The 16369-nt window shown below is 40.4% G+C and overlaps 1 protein-coding gene across 1 annotated transcript in view; it reads left to right on the top strand.

Moving 5' to 3' along the window:
* The window catches only part of SYNPR (synaptoporin), a 186569-nt gene extending 173033 nt beyond the window's left edge, over positions 1–13536 (top strand). The window contains exons 4-5 of the mRNA XM_027864024.1: positions 2809–3000; positions 11898–13536. Of these exons, the coding sequence (XP_027719825.1) occupies positions 2809–3000; positions 11898–12155 (450 nt within the window). The 3' untranslated portion in view covers positions 12156–13536. The remainder of the gene's footprint in view (positions 1–2808; positions 3001–11897) is intronic.
* Positions 13537–16369: the final 2833 nt, after the last annotated feature.

Consider the following 16369-nt stretch of genomic DNA (forward strand, 5'->3'; position numbering starts at 1 on the left):
GAAGGAAGGAAGGAAGGAAGGAAGGAAGGAAGGAAGGAAGGAAGGAAAGGGATAGCATTCATTAAGTGATTACTGTGTATCAGGGCAACTAAATGGAATAGTGCATAGAATCCTGGAGCCTGGAATCAGGAAGACTCATCTTCCTAAGTTAAAATCTGGTCTCAGACAAATGTGTGACCCTAGGCAAGTCGCTTCACCCCATTTGCCTCAGTTTGCTTGTCTGTAAAATGAGCTAGAGAAGGACATGACAAACCACTCCAGTATCATTGCCACAAGAACCCAAAGTGAGGTCATGAAGAGTTAGACATGACTGAAAAATGATTTAACAACAACAACAATGTGGCAGGCATTGTACTAAGCGACACAATGAATATACTATGGAAGGTTGTAACTGCTTCACGTTTTGTGGAGGATGATGGTAATTAGGAACGTGTCTAGAGAAAGAAATTCAGATTGGAGAAATGGCTCAAGTTCATTCAAGCAAGTAAAAACATCTCTGCCCTCAAGGAGTCTACATTTTAGTAAGGAAAGGCAACCTATATGGGGGTGATGGGTAAGGAGAAATATTTTGAACACAGAAGTCACAGGGATGGTGATTGAAGGCACTGAGCAATTGATTAGTGAACCTTTCCAAAAATTGTAGTGTTGATTTTATCACTCTTCTCTGAGCTTGAACTGGAAAGCCGGGGGAGATTCTGAAGGATGTGGCACCTGAGTTGGGGCTTGAAATCAAGAAAATAAAAACTTCAGAATAAAAAATGGAAAGAACAGGTTCCAGGCATCTAGAGCTGCCCTAGGATGAGATCAAGGCACTGCCTGAACAGAATTACATACATTTGTAACTCAACAGTAACAAAGAAGCCAAGCTATGAATTGACACTTCATCCCCATGGGTTTGGCAGATCAAAAATCAGAAACCCAGGGGATTTAAATAACTTGCCTAGATTCACTAGTTACAAACTAGTCTACTGGATGTTCTCCACACATGGCATTCCATCTCCATGTCTTTGCACCAATGGTTCCCTCGTGTCTGGAATGCTGTCCTTCACTTCCATTTCTTGATACTCCTAAGTACCTTCCAGGCTTAGTTCAAATGCTACTCATTATAGGAGGACTTTCCTGGTACCCCCAGCTGTTAAAGCTTTGCTCCTCCCATTATTTTATAATTGTTATTCTTACTATCATTGTAATAGCTACATTTATTGAGTCCTTTACAGTTTCATAAGGTTTTCATATGTCATCTCACTTGATACTAACACCAAAGCAGATGTTATTACTATCCTTATTTTGAAGTTAAGGAAACTGAGATTGAGTGAGATTATGCAATTTACCCAGGATCACATAACTAGTAAGTGTGGGAGGTAGGATTCAAACTTAGATCTTCAGGACTCCAAGGTTGGCATTCTGTTCATTCCATTAATATATCTATCTTAGATATAAACATATATAATAGAATATAAGCTCCTTAAGGGCAGGGACTGTATCATTTTTGTTTTTGTATCCCAGTATACAGTGCCTGGCAGTTCGAAGGCCCCTTACAGACGCATATGATTGACTTCTCTATGTATTTGTTTCTCTCCAGTACCACGTAAGCTTCTGAAGGTCAGGGACTGTTTTCCCTTTTTTGTTTGAATCCCCATCTCTAGCATGGTGCCAGGAACATAAGGATGTACTTTCAAATGTGAATTTAATGAAAGGGATGACTGGATCTCCTTGTTTAAACTCTCTAAGCCTAAAATGAAATGCTTCTGATTCATCTCTGCATCTTAGATTCATGTTAATTGACTCTTCGAAATATTGTTTCATCTCTATGTTTTATTATGTTTTATGGTCGTGGAGTCTTTGGGAATATGTATTTGTTCATCTTCAAATCTTCTTGTCACAGACACAGATTTTTTTTCAGGATATTTGAACCTTCAAAATTCTGCTTTTGATCAAGAATGAAGAAATGTCTAAACTTGGACAGATGTTTTGTTTTCTCTTCTTTCTCCTTGAATTTGTATTCTTTGCACTTAGCACAGTACTTGGCACATAAGAAACACTTACTAAATACTTGTTGACTGGACTAAATAGTGCCAAATGAAGGTGCAGTCAATCTGAAATCGATTTAGGAAGTTGGAAGAACATGGTGCAACATTAAATACAGCACAGTTTCGGTAGTCCCACTCAGCACTGAGAAGAAAACTCAAACCTCAGCCATCCCACTTAAATTCTTCCTAGCCAGTCTCCCTCTATTTGTTAAAAGTTCATAAGTAATAAAAAGAAGTCAGCATTCCCTCTGGCTCTCCTGGGGGAAAAAATGGAAACTCTCTTTTGGCAAAGCTAGTTGTAGCAAAGACCCACTTGGTTCAGTAGAGTGGGTGAAAAAAAATCCCCATCATCCTATATAGTTTGATTTTCCTCCCATTAATCTTTAAGTACTGTACTTAGCTCTTTTGAATATTTCTTTCAGAAATTTGGAAGGGCACCAAAACTCTGACATAGCTAAACACATCTGCCAAACTATGATATGTAACACTATTAGAGTTAATCTATGAAAATTGACAGGATTTACCCAAATCAAGGCTCCCACCCAGACAACCACCATGCTTTGTAATTCCGTTTGGCAACCATAGTTATGTGTGGAAAACATGAACTCAATCAATTTACATTCTCCTCAAGGAAAGTATTCAGTGCTTTCTGCACATAGTAACTGCTGTAGGTCAACAAGCATTTATTAAGGTCTTACTCTGTGGACCAAGACATGTTTGCTTAAATAACTTTTCCCTTTTCCCTTTAAACCACTTTTGTCCTCCTATGATTTTATAGGACTTTATCGTCACGGTAGTCTTCTCCTTTCTGTGGCTGGTTGGTTCATCGGCTTGGGCAAAAGGACTGTCTGATGTCAAGGTGGCAACAGACCCAAAAGAAGTTTTGTTACTGATGTCGGCTTGTAAACAACAGTCCAACAAGTGCATGGCTGTCCACAGCCCCGTTATGTCGAGTTTAAATACTTCTGTGGTAAGTACATTTCCTTATATGCATGACCTGGAGTTCTTTGTTTGCATCCAATCAAGAACTGCCACCATCTCCAAAAACTTTCAGAAAGTCTGTTTCCAATATTAGGTCAATCAGAAAGCTGACATTTCATTCCACGAAGAAGATTAATCTGTGGACTTTCCAGTTTCACATGGTCAGAGTCTGAGGACTTTAATATATCCAATTATGGAGTCCTTAATAAGAACCCAGCAGGTATTAGCAACTGCTTGGATGAGAATCAAGCCTAAATTTTCTCCCAGAACTGGATATAAAATGTGAATGCTGAGGTCCATGGCTGGCAGAAGTTGAAAGAAATATTGGAAGGAATAGAAATTGGCTTTGAACAAAATAGTGTTTAAACCATACTTATTTAGAACCTACCCAATTGATTGCCTAGAGAAAAGTACTCAGACCTGCTGGGGTGCTGAAAAGAATACATGGAATATTTAAAAACACACACATACACGTAAGTAGAGTTATAATAATTTTTAACCTTTTTTTCCTGCTTATGATAATTGCAAGATTTACTTGGAAAAGTAGTCATTGAATAAAATTATAGGACTTTAGAGCTAGAAGGGAACTAAAGGTGAGATAATAAAACCCCTTTGTTTTACAAATGAGGAAACTGAGGCAGAGAAAGAGGAAGTGATGTGCTCAAGGTTTCACAACTCTTGGAATTGGTATTTCAACCCAAGGCAATCAACTGCAAGTCCAGTACTTTTCCCACTATACTAAGTCCTATGCAATCCAGGGAGACTAGAGAGCGAAGCTATGAGTTCCGGTTAGGATACTATGGTCAAATAGAAGCAACAAACAATGATTCTCAGACTAAGAATATCATGAATTTAACAGGAACATAAAGTCAACATTTGAGTTTCCAAATTTCAGTTTCTAACGAACTTTGTGTTAGTTGTAAGAATAAATCATATCTATAGAAGACATAACCAGAGGTGGGGAACCTGCAGCCTCGAGGTCTCATGTGGTCCTCTAGGTCCTCAAGCGAAGTCATTTGAACGAATCCAAACTTTGCAGAACAAATCAGGATTTGTTTGGAGTTTGGATTCAGTCAAAGGGCCGCACTTGAGGATCCAGAGGGCCACATGTGGCCTCAAGGCTGCAGATTCCCCACCCCTGACATAATCTGTGAGAGCAATCTGATCCAATTTAGGAAGTATTTATGAAGTAGTTAGTTACTATGTTAGACTCTGGAGACAAAAACAAAAGCAATCCCTTCCCTCAAGGAGCTTACAATCTATTGGGGGGAATCAGCATGTACACAGATGCCAGTACAAAATACAGAACAGATAAATACAAAGTGATTTCAGAGGGTGCGACTCTAGGAGTGGTAGGGAGAGAAGAGCTTATTGTCAGAGGCAGCACTTAAGTCAGTCAATAAACATTTATTAACATTTATTAAGTGCCAAGTGTTTGCCAGGTACTGTGTTAAGCACTGGAGAGTCAAAGAAGGATCAAAGACAGTCCCTATTCCCAAGGAGTTCAGTCTAATGGGGGAGTCAACATGCAACTAACTGTACAAACAAGCTATAGATGGAATAAATTGAAAATAATTAACAGAGGGAAGATACTAGAATTAAATTATTGTTCAGCTGTTTCAGTCATGCCCAATTCTTTGTGACCCCCGTTTAGGGTTTTCTTGGCAAAGATACTAAAGTCATTTGCCATTTCCTTCTCCAAGTTATTTTACAGATGAGGAAACTGAGGCAAACAGGATTAAGTGACTTGTGCAGCTCGTAAGTATCTGAGGCTGAATTTGAACTCAGGTCTTCCTGACTCCAGGCCTGGCACTCTGTCCACGGTATCACCTAGCTGCACCTAACTAGAATTAAGAGAGATTGGGAAAGGCTTCCTGCAGAGTGCAGGATTTTAGGCGTGATTTAAAGGAAGCCAGGGAAGCCAGCAATCAAGGAGGAAGAGGGAGAGTATTCCAGTAAAAATGTCCAGAGTTGGGAGGTGGAGGGTTTTGTTTGAGAAACAAAGAGTCCACGGGGATTTAGGGGTGGCCAAAGTGTAAGAATATTGGAAAGGTCTTGGGGGGGGGGTCAGGTTATGAAGAAATTTGAAAGGAAATTGGGATTTCAGAAGATAGAAGTGAAGATGAGGTGCATTCCAGCCATGGAGAACAGTCTATGCAAAAGACAGAGGGGAGATAGAATGTCATAAACAGGGCACAGAGAGTAAGCTAGTTAAGTCTAGAAGAGTGTGTGAGAGGAACTGATATGTAATCAGACCTCCAATTAGGAGAGGGAGCTCAGATCCATAATTGTTTACTGGTTTGTTTTTGTTTTTCATCCTGGGTAGAGACTGGGAGAGGCTGCCTTCTGACCCTTGTCTGAGCCTAGTGGCCAAGTTTCCTGGTGGTGATAAGCAAGGATGGCAAAGAAAGGAAGAAGAGGCCTGTGCCTAGGCCCTGAACCTGGTCCAGACTTGGAGACCAGGTGGCTTTGACACCAAGATCAGGGCCAGGAGCGGCCAGAGGCTGGAGGAGAAGAGACCTGTCTTGGGTCCTCCCTGGTTGTAGAGTCCAAAATGCAGTCTGCAGTATAGCAAAGCTACAAAAGTTCAGCAGGATTTCTGGAACAACCTTCTTGAACAGCCCCTAAAAATAATTATCATTGCTTCAAGGTTATGTTCCTACAGCATTCTAGAATTCCATCTGGGGATGCATTGAAGAAGGAAAAAAGTTCCAAAACAGTTTTCAGTGATTTGACTGCAAATGCTGTCTCTGGGAGATAGTCGCTATGGAGATAAATTATGTATTAGGGTTGACAATCATTTTCATTTATCCCTGACCACACCTGTGGACAATAGCTTCAAGGGGGCCATTAAAAAGTCATTGCCTTGCTTACGGATTGCTCTAATGCACAGTGTGTAAAGATGCCCGTGGCATCCAAGCCTTGAAATCTATGAAAGGCAAAATAAAGTGTTGGATCTTTTTCTCTTAGAAGTCATCATGGAGAATTTTAAAATTTATTTGGCTATTTAAAAACACATATACACAGGAATCTTTCAATAAACAAGAAAAGCTATGGCCTTCAACAGAGTCCTTTGAAAATCCACTTCTGATATCTCTAATGAATCCATAACATGTGAGAATTGGGAGAGACCCATACCCAGGGTAGGGCAAATGGAGCTCAGTAGGGTATCAGAATTTAGAGGGCAGAAAAATATAAAACATTCATTCCTTCAACATTGTAGAGTCAAGAAGACCTGAGTTTTAATCCTGCTTCAAACACTTACCAGATGTGGGATCCTGGGCAAATCACTTAACCTCACAGCCTCAGTTTCCTCATCTGTAAAATGGAGATAAGAATAGTATCTATACCCCAAGGTTGTTGTGAGGATCAAATAAGATAGTGTAAAAGCACTTTGTAAATTTTAAAGTGCTATAGAAATTTTAGCTTTTGGTATTCTTCACTTGCTGTATTATTTTCATATCATAAAATTCTAATTTCATGTGAGAGCACAATTGATGCTACTTGCCCAGAGTGATTCTAGGAAGAGCTCCGTCTCCTAATAGGAGGTCTGATTACATCTAATCTGATTACATCTCTTGGTATGGCGGATAGAATGTTGAACCTGAAATCAGAAAGACCTGAATTCAAATCCCAGCTCACAGACTTATTAGACACATGACCCTGGGGAAATCACTTACCCTCTCTCAGCCTCAGTTACCTCATTGGTAAAATGATGGGAAGAATAGCCTCAGTCTCCCAGAATTGTGTAAGGATCAAATGAGATAGTATATGCAAAACACTTTGCAAATATTGAAATTCTATTTCAATGTTAGCTAATAGCTGTTATTCTTTCTACTTTCCCCAAAGGCCAAAATTTCTAGTTATAGTTCCAAATGGGAGATCTGGGCGGTGTGGGGTGGGGGGAGAGGGGGAGAGAAGAGAAGCAAATCCATTCTCCACAGCCACGTAGTAAAGGGCCAGTAAACTAATCATGAGATCTGTAGAGAAGGACGTACGTGCTCCTTACTCAGCTGGTTTATTCAGGTAATATACTAATTAGACAATGAGCTTCTCCATTGGACTATGAGCCCCTTGAAGGCAGGAACCATGTTTTTGGCTTTTTTTGTATCCTCATCATATAGCTCAGTGCTTAATAAATCTGTATTAACTAACTGACTGACTAATCATTGTTTCCCTGTAGAAAATGCTTTTACATCAGTCGTTTTTACATCAGGCTGTGAATTGAGTAGATGTGGTGTTGTTATCCCTGTTACAGATGAGGAAATGGGCAGTAACTGACTGATTAACCACAACAACAGTAAAACCTGAACTAGAACCCAAATCTTAGAACGTCTAGCCCAATGCTTTTTCCACCTGACCTCAGACACCCAATACGTAGCCTGTAGAACAAATACCTCGTGTTTTTGACTTACCTTCTTTTTAACTCTTGTTCGCTGGCATATGTGAAGTAGCAGTCAGCATAACATCATGGATACGGAGGTAGACTGACCGTCTGGAAGACTTCATTTCAAGTCCTACTGCAGGCACTTATTAATTGTGTAGCCTTGATCAAGGCAGTTAATCTCTGTGCCTCAATTTCCTCCTCTGTCAAATGAGGATCAAAATAGAGCCTACCTTACAAGGTGTTGTATCAAATGAAATATGTGTAAAACTTTCTTGCAAACTTTGAAGTCGTATCAATCAACAAGCATTTATTAAGCCCCTACTATGGGGGAGGCCAGGAGTGAGGAACCTGCAGCCTGGAGGTCACATGTGGCCTTCTAGGTCCTTGGGTGCAGCCTTTTGACCGAGTCCAAGTTTTACAGAACAAATCCTTTTATGAAGGGGATTTGTCCTGTGAAGTTTGGATTCAGTCAAAGGGCCACCCCTGAGGACCTAGAGGGCCACAGGTTCCCACCCCTGTCAATGTGCTAACCACTAGGGATACAGAGAAGAAACAAACCCTAGGCTCAAAGAACTTATATTTTACTATTAGTAGTTAGAATAATCATAGGACAGTAAGATACAGCTATCAGAAATTTCTGCTTAAATGACCAGATTCTAGGTAAAGTTTGGATACACACACACACACACACACACACACACACACACACACACCACACAAAATAAGGAAAAGCTTAGGGATTTAGGAAATGTCAGATATGTAACTGTTGGTTTTGTTGTTGTTATTCAATCATTTCAGTTGTATTTGACTCTTCGTGACCTAACCCCATTTGGAGTTTTCTTGGCAAAGGCACTGAAGTGGTTTGCCATTTAATTCTCCAGCTGATTTTACAGACGAGGAAACTGAAGCAAATGGGGTTAATTGATTTGCCCAGGGTCATACAGCTAGTATGTGTCTGAGGCCAGATTTGAACTCAAAAAGACAAGTCTTCCTAATTCCAAGCCCAGATTAGAGCTGGCTATCCACTACACCACCTAGATGCTGAAGCTGTCTTACAGGCAGTACATAAAAGTGGGAGTAACCTACAATAATCCTTGTTAGTCTGTTCTATTATACTGGGTAGGGTGAATGAATTGCTTGTTTGGGGGAGTAGGAAACAAGAGAGCCAGAGATCTCTTTATAGAAAGAAAAACAACCAAGTACCTTTTATCCCAATAACCTCAATATGCCCAAATGAGCATCCTTGAGTCATTTTTCCCATTCTTTTTAAAATAATTTCCCTTGTGTTGACGGGAAATGTAGCAGTTGCCAGTTATTTTGGTTAATTAATTGCATTTGGTGTCTTCCCCATTAAAATGTAAAGTCCTTTGTAGTAGAAATTGCTCTTTGTATCAGTAGTTCCACGCCCAGCTCAGTGCTGCACACGTCATGTCTTGGGTGGTTAATAAATGCTTACAATTTAAGTGACTGATTGTTTAAGGCATACTAGAGTGTCCTCTGGAGAGCAAAGAGACTACAATAATAATAGCAAGTGACATTTATGTAGTACTTTAAGGGTACTTCTTTCCTCTATAATAACCTTGGGAAAGGGAGAGTATAAAGACAGGGGAAACTGAGACTCAGAGAGATCTTGATGTATATGGTGGAAGCATCAGAACCAGGATTCAAACTCAGGTCACTTGACATCAAATCCAGAATTCTTCAGAATGTCAACCTACTACTGAGTCATCCTCAGCACCTAGAACAGCATCTTGCCCAAAATTAGTTCTTAATAAATGTTTATTAGTTGGTTGGATACATACAAATGATATGAATAACCCAACCAATATCCAGAAGCTAAATCACTGTGCCATATTTTTTTTCATTTTGATAGGTGATATTGAATAGGTCAATTTAATTCAACATCTATTTATTAAATGGTGTTTTGTACAAAGCACAGTGCTAGATACCATGGGCACTGAGACAGACAAAAGAAAGAAAGAAAGAAAGAAAGAGAGAGAGAGAGAGAGAGAGAGACAGAGAGAGAGAGAGAGACAGAGAGAGAGAGAGAGAAAACTTGTCCTCAAAGAGTTTACACTCTAATGGGAGGGAAATGAATAAGTGCATGCAAAGTAATTATTTCAGAACTTAAAACACTGAAAACTAGACTGGGGCTGGTCAAGAAAGGCTTCCTATAGGAAGTAGCACTGGACTGAACCCTGAAGGGAGCTAGGGATTCCTAGAAGTGGTGGTGAGGAGGGAGAGCATTCCAGGCATAGGGGGGATAGGTCAGCTTTGCAGAAGCTTGTGGGTAGGAGATAGCATTAATATCACGTACAGGGTACAACAGATTGGCCCAGTTTGGCTGGAATGTAGAGTACATGAGGAGACAAGTGAAATCAGTGTAGAAATATAGGGGTCAGTGAAGATTGTGAGTAGCTTTAAATGTCAGAGAGGTTTACATTTTATCCCAGGGATAATAAGTTACAACTGAGACTATCGAGCAGGGAAAATGACCAGATTGCTTCTGAGTTTTAAGAATAGCAATTTGGCAGCTGAGTGATGGATGTACGGGAGAAGGGAGAGTCTGGGGGTAAAGTAGCCAATTAGCAGGTTACTGCAATGGGCCAGACAAAAGGTCATAAAGTCCTGGATGAGGATGGTGGCCACGTGAGTTTTTTCTAAGGGCCAAATGTCCATCCCCATCACTTTCTGTTTCTTTTATATGTCCTCCTAGAAATCTGTTTGGGTAGGGGAATGAGAAGTGATAGATGGATCCAATAAGCTTCAAAAGAAGGTGTTTATGCTAACCATGTTCCTATTTCCCTGTGCCTTACTCATGAAGTAACTCTTCACATACTGAAAAAAGAATGGGAAATGAGATGTTTGTTTTCAACCTAATTTAGAAAACAGTTTGTTGGACCCAGCAGAACACTGAACACATGACTAGGGCTGGAGAGAAGTGGCACCTGCCTTCTAAATCATCAACACCCTCCTGGGAAAAACAGGAGCTTCCATCTCAATCTCACATATTCATGGTAGTTTCCTTGTAAACCATTTCATGCCCTTAGGAAACCTGAACCTTATTCACCAAGGAAGGGGTTCAGCCCACTGCCTAAAAACGCTTTGATTCTAAGCTGGATAAAAATTGGGCCATAATAACTGTATTATTATTGGAGAGAGAGAGAGGGAAAGGGAGAGAGGGAGAGAGAGACAGGCAGACAGAGAGAGACAGAGACAGAGAGATAAAGAGACACAGAAAGAGAGAGGTACTTTTGATGGTATTAGGATAACAGGCAGCCTGACATAATGAACAGAGAGCCAGATCTCACACACACAAAGAAGCTCTCATTCCTCAATGCATACAGACAACTTTCCAACACTATTAATTGTAGAACAGTGGTCTCCCTACATTGGTAGAGGGACTTCAGTTCGTTACACCAATGAAATCATAGGTCCTGGCCAAAGCAATAATGATAATAATAAACCTGGTAGAGAAAGATTGGAAAGTATCAATCACTTAATCAACAAGAAATTATTAAGCACTTACTGTGTGCCAAGCACAGAGCTAGACTCTGAAGATATAAAGAAAGCAGAGGGGCAATCCCTGACCTCAAGGAGCTGCCATTCTACTGGAAAGATTAGAAAATGTTCCCAGTGGATCAGGAAAGTCTTCTAAAAGAGGTGGAATTGGAGCTCAGCCTTGAAGGCTTCCAGGAGGTGGAAGCAGAGGAAGGATGACAGCATCTCAATCATGAGTCAGTCTGTCTACGCAAAGACAGAGAGACGGAAGATCCAGTATCCATGTTCAGGGAACCAACAGCAAACAGAAAATAAATTGTAATGAGAGCAGATGGATAATAATGAGCAGATGCCAAAATTAAAATAATGATGCCAAAATTAAATTCCTGTGATTAAAGGTAGTGTGAAAAGGCCATGTCGCTATGGGCCAGAGCCCTAGGTTCTAATCCCAGCTCTGTCTCTAACAAGCTGAATGACTCTGGGGAGCCAATTGATCTCAATTTCCTCATCTGTAAAAGGAGCCAACTGGATCAAATGATCGCTGGGGTCCCTTCCAACACTATACTGTTATGAGCTGAAGTTATTTTTGAGGTAGATTTAGTGATATTTGGAGTCTACAAAAAGCGAGTATGCATGATTCTTTGATATGTCATTTTGTGTTGAAGAGACCAATTTTTACATAGTTTCTCCTCCCTTGCTTTTCTCTTTGGGTATGTACCAGATTGTATCACATATTTATAGTTGGGAAGTGGCCTTAGAGAATAGTCTAATCCAACCACCTCATCTTTACAGAAGAAGAAACTGAGGCCCAGAGAAGTAAAAGTGGATTGCTCAGGGTCCCACAGGAAGGAAGTGACAGAGCCAGTATTTGACCCCAGGTTCTCTGACCCCAGATCCAGAGGATTCACCATTGTACTACATCATCTCTCCAGGTGGAAACTCTGGGCTTTCAATCGTGAAAGGCATCCCAGTAATATGATATTCTCCTTCTCTTTCAGGTCTTTGGCTTCTTGAATTTTGTTCTCTGGGCAGGCAACATTTGGTTTGTCTTCAAGGAGACTGGATGGCATTCTTCAGGCCAGAGGCATCTCTCAGACCCGATGGAGAAGCAGTCCAGCAGCTATGGCCACGGTGGATACAACCGAGACAGCTATGGGCCAAGTGGTGGGTATAACCAGTCAGCAAATCTGGGGCAACCTGCTGAGGAATTTGGTCAGCAGCCTAGTGGCCCCACTTCCTTTGCCAATCAGATTTAATACAGCAGAGTCTGATTTCTTATGGAGACCGTTTACCATGATACAATTCAATGGCACGAGGATTTTCTTTTTATTAAGAGCTAGAATCAAATATTAATATAGAAAGTGTTTAATGCAAATCAGAGCTCTGCAGCTCTCATTAAACAAGGAAGGCCCTAGGTTGTGATAAATGGTACTTTGAGACTAGTTGAGATGATCTACTATTTAACATTGGTGGCTAATTGGACGGTGTCTTCTTATATGTACAGACAATTTTACAGTAGTTTTGTATGTGTACCAAGGTAGTAGAAGTATTTTGTAGCCCAAAGTCTTGAGTCTGTCATATTTGGAACATAAAATAGTATCAAGTTTTCTTATCCACTTCAATGGGAAACAAAATTTTAATCTGATTTCTAAGTGATGACTTGGTGTGAACCACAAAATGCATGCTATATTACTACTAAGTTTACAACACTGCCGGTCTGTGAATTTTTGTAAGTTATTTTAGATAACTGTACCTTTTGGTTTCCTTTGATGATAAAATTTAGTGCATGAATTGGCATTTTCTCCCAAACTGAATGTTTGAACTGTGTTTATGGAAACTTCCCAATTGCACCCTGACTCTACTAATTGTATATTTAAGGAAATCGACTGCCTGTTGTGTGTATTTTGTGAATTTGGCTCTCTGGTTCTAATCGAGTTCTTAAAGCATTGTAATAAAGATATGTTCCCAACTAAGGGGCACTTGAGAGTATGTGCTGTAATTGACCAATATGTATACCCTTTCTGTAAACTCAGTAGTTTTTGCCCATTGTAATGTGCACTGACTTTTTTGTGAATTTTTTCATGTGAGTCATGGATGATAAGAACCAAGTAGTCTGTGATTCCTTAATTCAGGAAGTGTTTCTGTCAATAGGTTGATGGAGGTGAAGATTGTCAGTAACCCTGGTTAAGAATAGGTCTCCCTGGACTGTGTGTGATATTGTAAAGTACTCATGACTCCCCGGACTAACTATACTTTAATATGATGGTTCTACCTAGCTAGCTGTCAAAAATTCCCAAGTTTCACTACACTTCTCCAATGAGCAGTTCTTGCTTGGGCATTATCAATAGATTAGAGATGTCAGTAGCAACATTTTTTTTTGATGAGCTATTCTCCATTGCAAAAAGAATGACTCACAAAGTCTCCTGTTGCCTCGTATATGATAAAGAATATGGCAATCTTCATCTCTCGGTTCCAAATCATTGGAAACCCAGAACAAAACAAGATTAGCAAAAGCGAGTATCTACATTCCTACATAAGAGTGTTACCAAGACATATTATCAATGTCTAGTCTGTAGTGTTCGAAGCATTTTAATCATGTTGCATCTTATATAATAATTGTAACCAATTTCTGGCTACTTGGTGGATGAATCTGTATTGTGATATCTATTTGACTCTAATAAAGTTATTGCATACAAATCTGTTGAAATCAAATGATTCCATCCTTCTATGATGAAAACGTTCTGGCAAAATACCCACTGTTCCCTGTCTTTTGGCATCATCTTGGCTCATTGGTCAGTCAGTCAACAAGCATCACTTAAACACTTACTTTGTGCCAGGCACTGTGCTACATGATGGGGTTTCGAAGAAACGCTTATAACACACTTTGATGAGAAAATGAGTCCACCGGTCTAATAGCCCTTTTTCTTTATTACCTCAGACATGGTATTGCTTGGCAGTGGGATGCTTCCCTACCCTCCCTGCAGTGCCTTGCTCCTACTGTGAATGGCTAATTTCAATTTCTTTCTACTTGCATTGTTCAAATGGAAAGTAGCCTGCTGTTTTGCACTCCCTCAAGTGCACCAGGTCCAATGACCTGCAGTTATGTTTTACCAGACTTCTTTTTACAAAAGAACATTCTGGATTTTGACCAATGAAAAACCATGACTGGTTATGTCAAGGGAAAATGACAATTCTATATTTTATGGTATGCTTGCTAAAAGGAATTATAATCCAGCTGGGATTTTTTTCTCATTTGGAATTGTACTTTTAATTTCAAGAGGAAAAAGCAAATCCTGGCTAAAGAAAGTCAATCAGTGTCTCTCACAAGGTATGGCAACTCAGTGTATATTAAAATTTGATTTGACATCACTGGACTGAAGAGAGGCAAGTGTACTGGACCTAGAGTGTGTTTAAGGAAGACATGGGTTAAAATCTTGACTCTGACACCAGAGATCCCAACTTCAGAGGTGAAAGGGACCTCAAAGATCATCCATCCAACAGCTTCATTTTACAGGGGAAACTGAGTCCCATAGAGATTAAAAGATTTTCCCAACATTGGGATTCAAATCTAGACCCTCTCTCTGCCTCTCAATTGAGTGATACTTCCGCTATACTACTATGTGACTGAGTCAGTAAATCAACCCCTCAGAGCCTCAGGCAACTCTGTAAGACTTACCTACTGAAGTTATAGATGACTTGCATCTCCATCAGTGGAGGAATAGCACAGGGCCTTGGAGGACCTCTTGACCCTCATTGCTCTCAGCAGCTGCTCTCTCTAGGCAGGCGCTTTAGCAGAATCTAATGCACAGAGATCATCCTAGCTTGATTAGCCTCAGAGAGCAACTAAAGGAAGCAGCAGCTGGAAGGGCTGAAGGGGAAGGGGTTCAGTCATTGACATCAGTGTAGTCTTTCACATTTACCTAGTGCCTTGCCCATCTCAGGGCTATCCACCAACTTTGTCTCATTTGGTCCATGTAGCAAACCTGTGAGGTAGATGCTGCAAAGCTGCTTATGCAGATTTGTGCAGATGAAGAAAGTAAGGCTTAGAGAAATTAAGCAACATGTGCAGAATCCCACAAATACTGGTGAATGGCAGAAGTCAAAGTAGAACCCAGGCATCCTGAGTCCTAGTTCATTGCTTCAGTCACTCCATGAAGTATACCCAGAATTTCTTAGCCCTGTCATTGTGCATTAACCTTAACTGTAAACTCTCAAGGCCTGGAGCAAGTCTCCAAGACTCTAAATTAGGAAATTACTGACCTGCGTCGGTAGAGTCTCAACACTGAACGTTCCTTATACTGATTAAATCACAGCTCTCTCTCTCTCTCTCTCTCTCTCTCTCTCTCTCTCTAGACATCTTTAATACTATTACAAAGGAGTTGTCAATATTCATTGGTGGAGGGAATGTTTCATACAGAGAGTTCCTCTCATTAATGCTATCATCATGTACACACACACACACACACACACACAAAACCTATGAATCTATGGAATCACTCAACCTCTTAGTACCCTCATGCAACTCTTTAAGAATATCAGTTACAAGGAGTTGTCAACATCCTTGGTGGAGGGTATATTAAATATTTAAACTTCCCCACAAATTTAAGGTCTAAGACCCCCACACACTCATTATCCCAACCCCCACAACATACATACTAAGGCTGTGTCCATATGTAAAATAGTAAATGGTAATGACAATGGCTACTGCCATACTTTTAAAGTCAGACCAATCAATAGTTTCTGAACATGTAGAATTCACTCAGGCACTCAACAAAAGACCTACCAAACTGCCCTGAATAGTTAGACCAAAAACTAGAAGCATAATCATTTCTAGAGCCTTTATGGTACCACGTACAGAACCAAAATAATAGCGTGTCAGAATAGGAAAAAAACTTCAGGGATTGGGGCAGCTAGGTGGCATAGTGGATAGAGCACTGGCCCTGGATTCAGGGGGATCTGAGTTCAAATCTGGCCTCAGACACATGATATTTACTAGCTGTGTGACCCTAGGCAAATCACTTAACCCTAATTGCCTCACAAAAAAAAAGGTACTGTAAGACTTCATGGACCATTGAATCCAGTACTTACTAGAATCAGAGTTCTCTCTACAACATACTAAACAAGTCAGCCAGCAAGAGAAGACTTTTCATTAGGGAATGCTTACCACCTCAGCCCCTTCTACTTCAAGACACTCCTGACCATTAGAAAGTTTGTCTTTATATCAATCCAAAATTTTCTTCTTTAGAACTTCCTTCTGGTTCTACCCTCTGAGGCCAAACTGAACAACTCTGCACCCACTTCCACATGCCAGTCCTTCAAATACAAGAAGACAGCTATCCTACCCCTACCACCCTCACCACCACTGTTGTCTCCAGGGTTTAGCCTGATCAAGGTCTTTGAACCACTCACAATATGGCATGAACTTGAGGCCTTCACCATTCTGATTGCCATATTTTACCCACTTTCCACT

The sequence above is a fragment of the Vombatus ursinus genome, unplaced genomic scaffold, assembly GCF_900497805.2.
Source record: "Vombatus ursinus unplaced genomic scaffold, bare-nosed wombat genome assembly UNPS02014773.1, whole genome shotgun sequence".
Taxonomy (NCBI): domain Eukaryota; kingdom Metazoa; phylum Chordata; class Mammalia; order Diprotodontia; family Vombatidae; genus Vombatus; species Vombatus ursinus.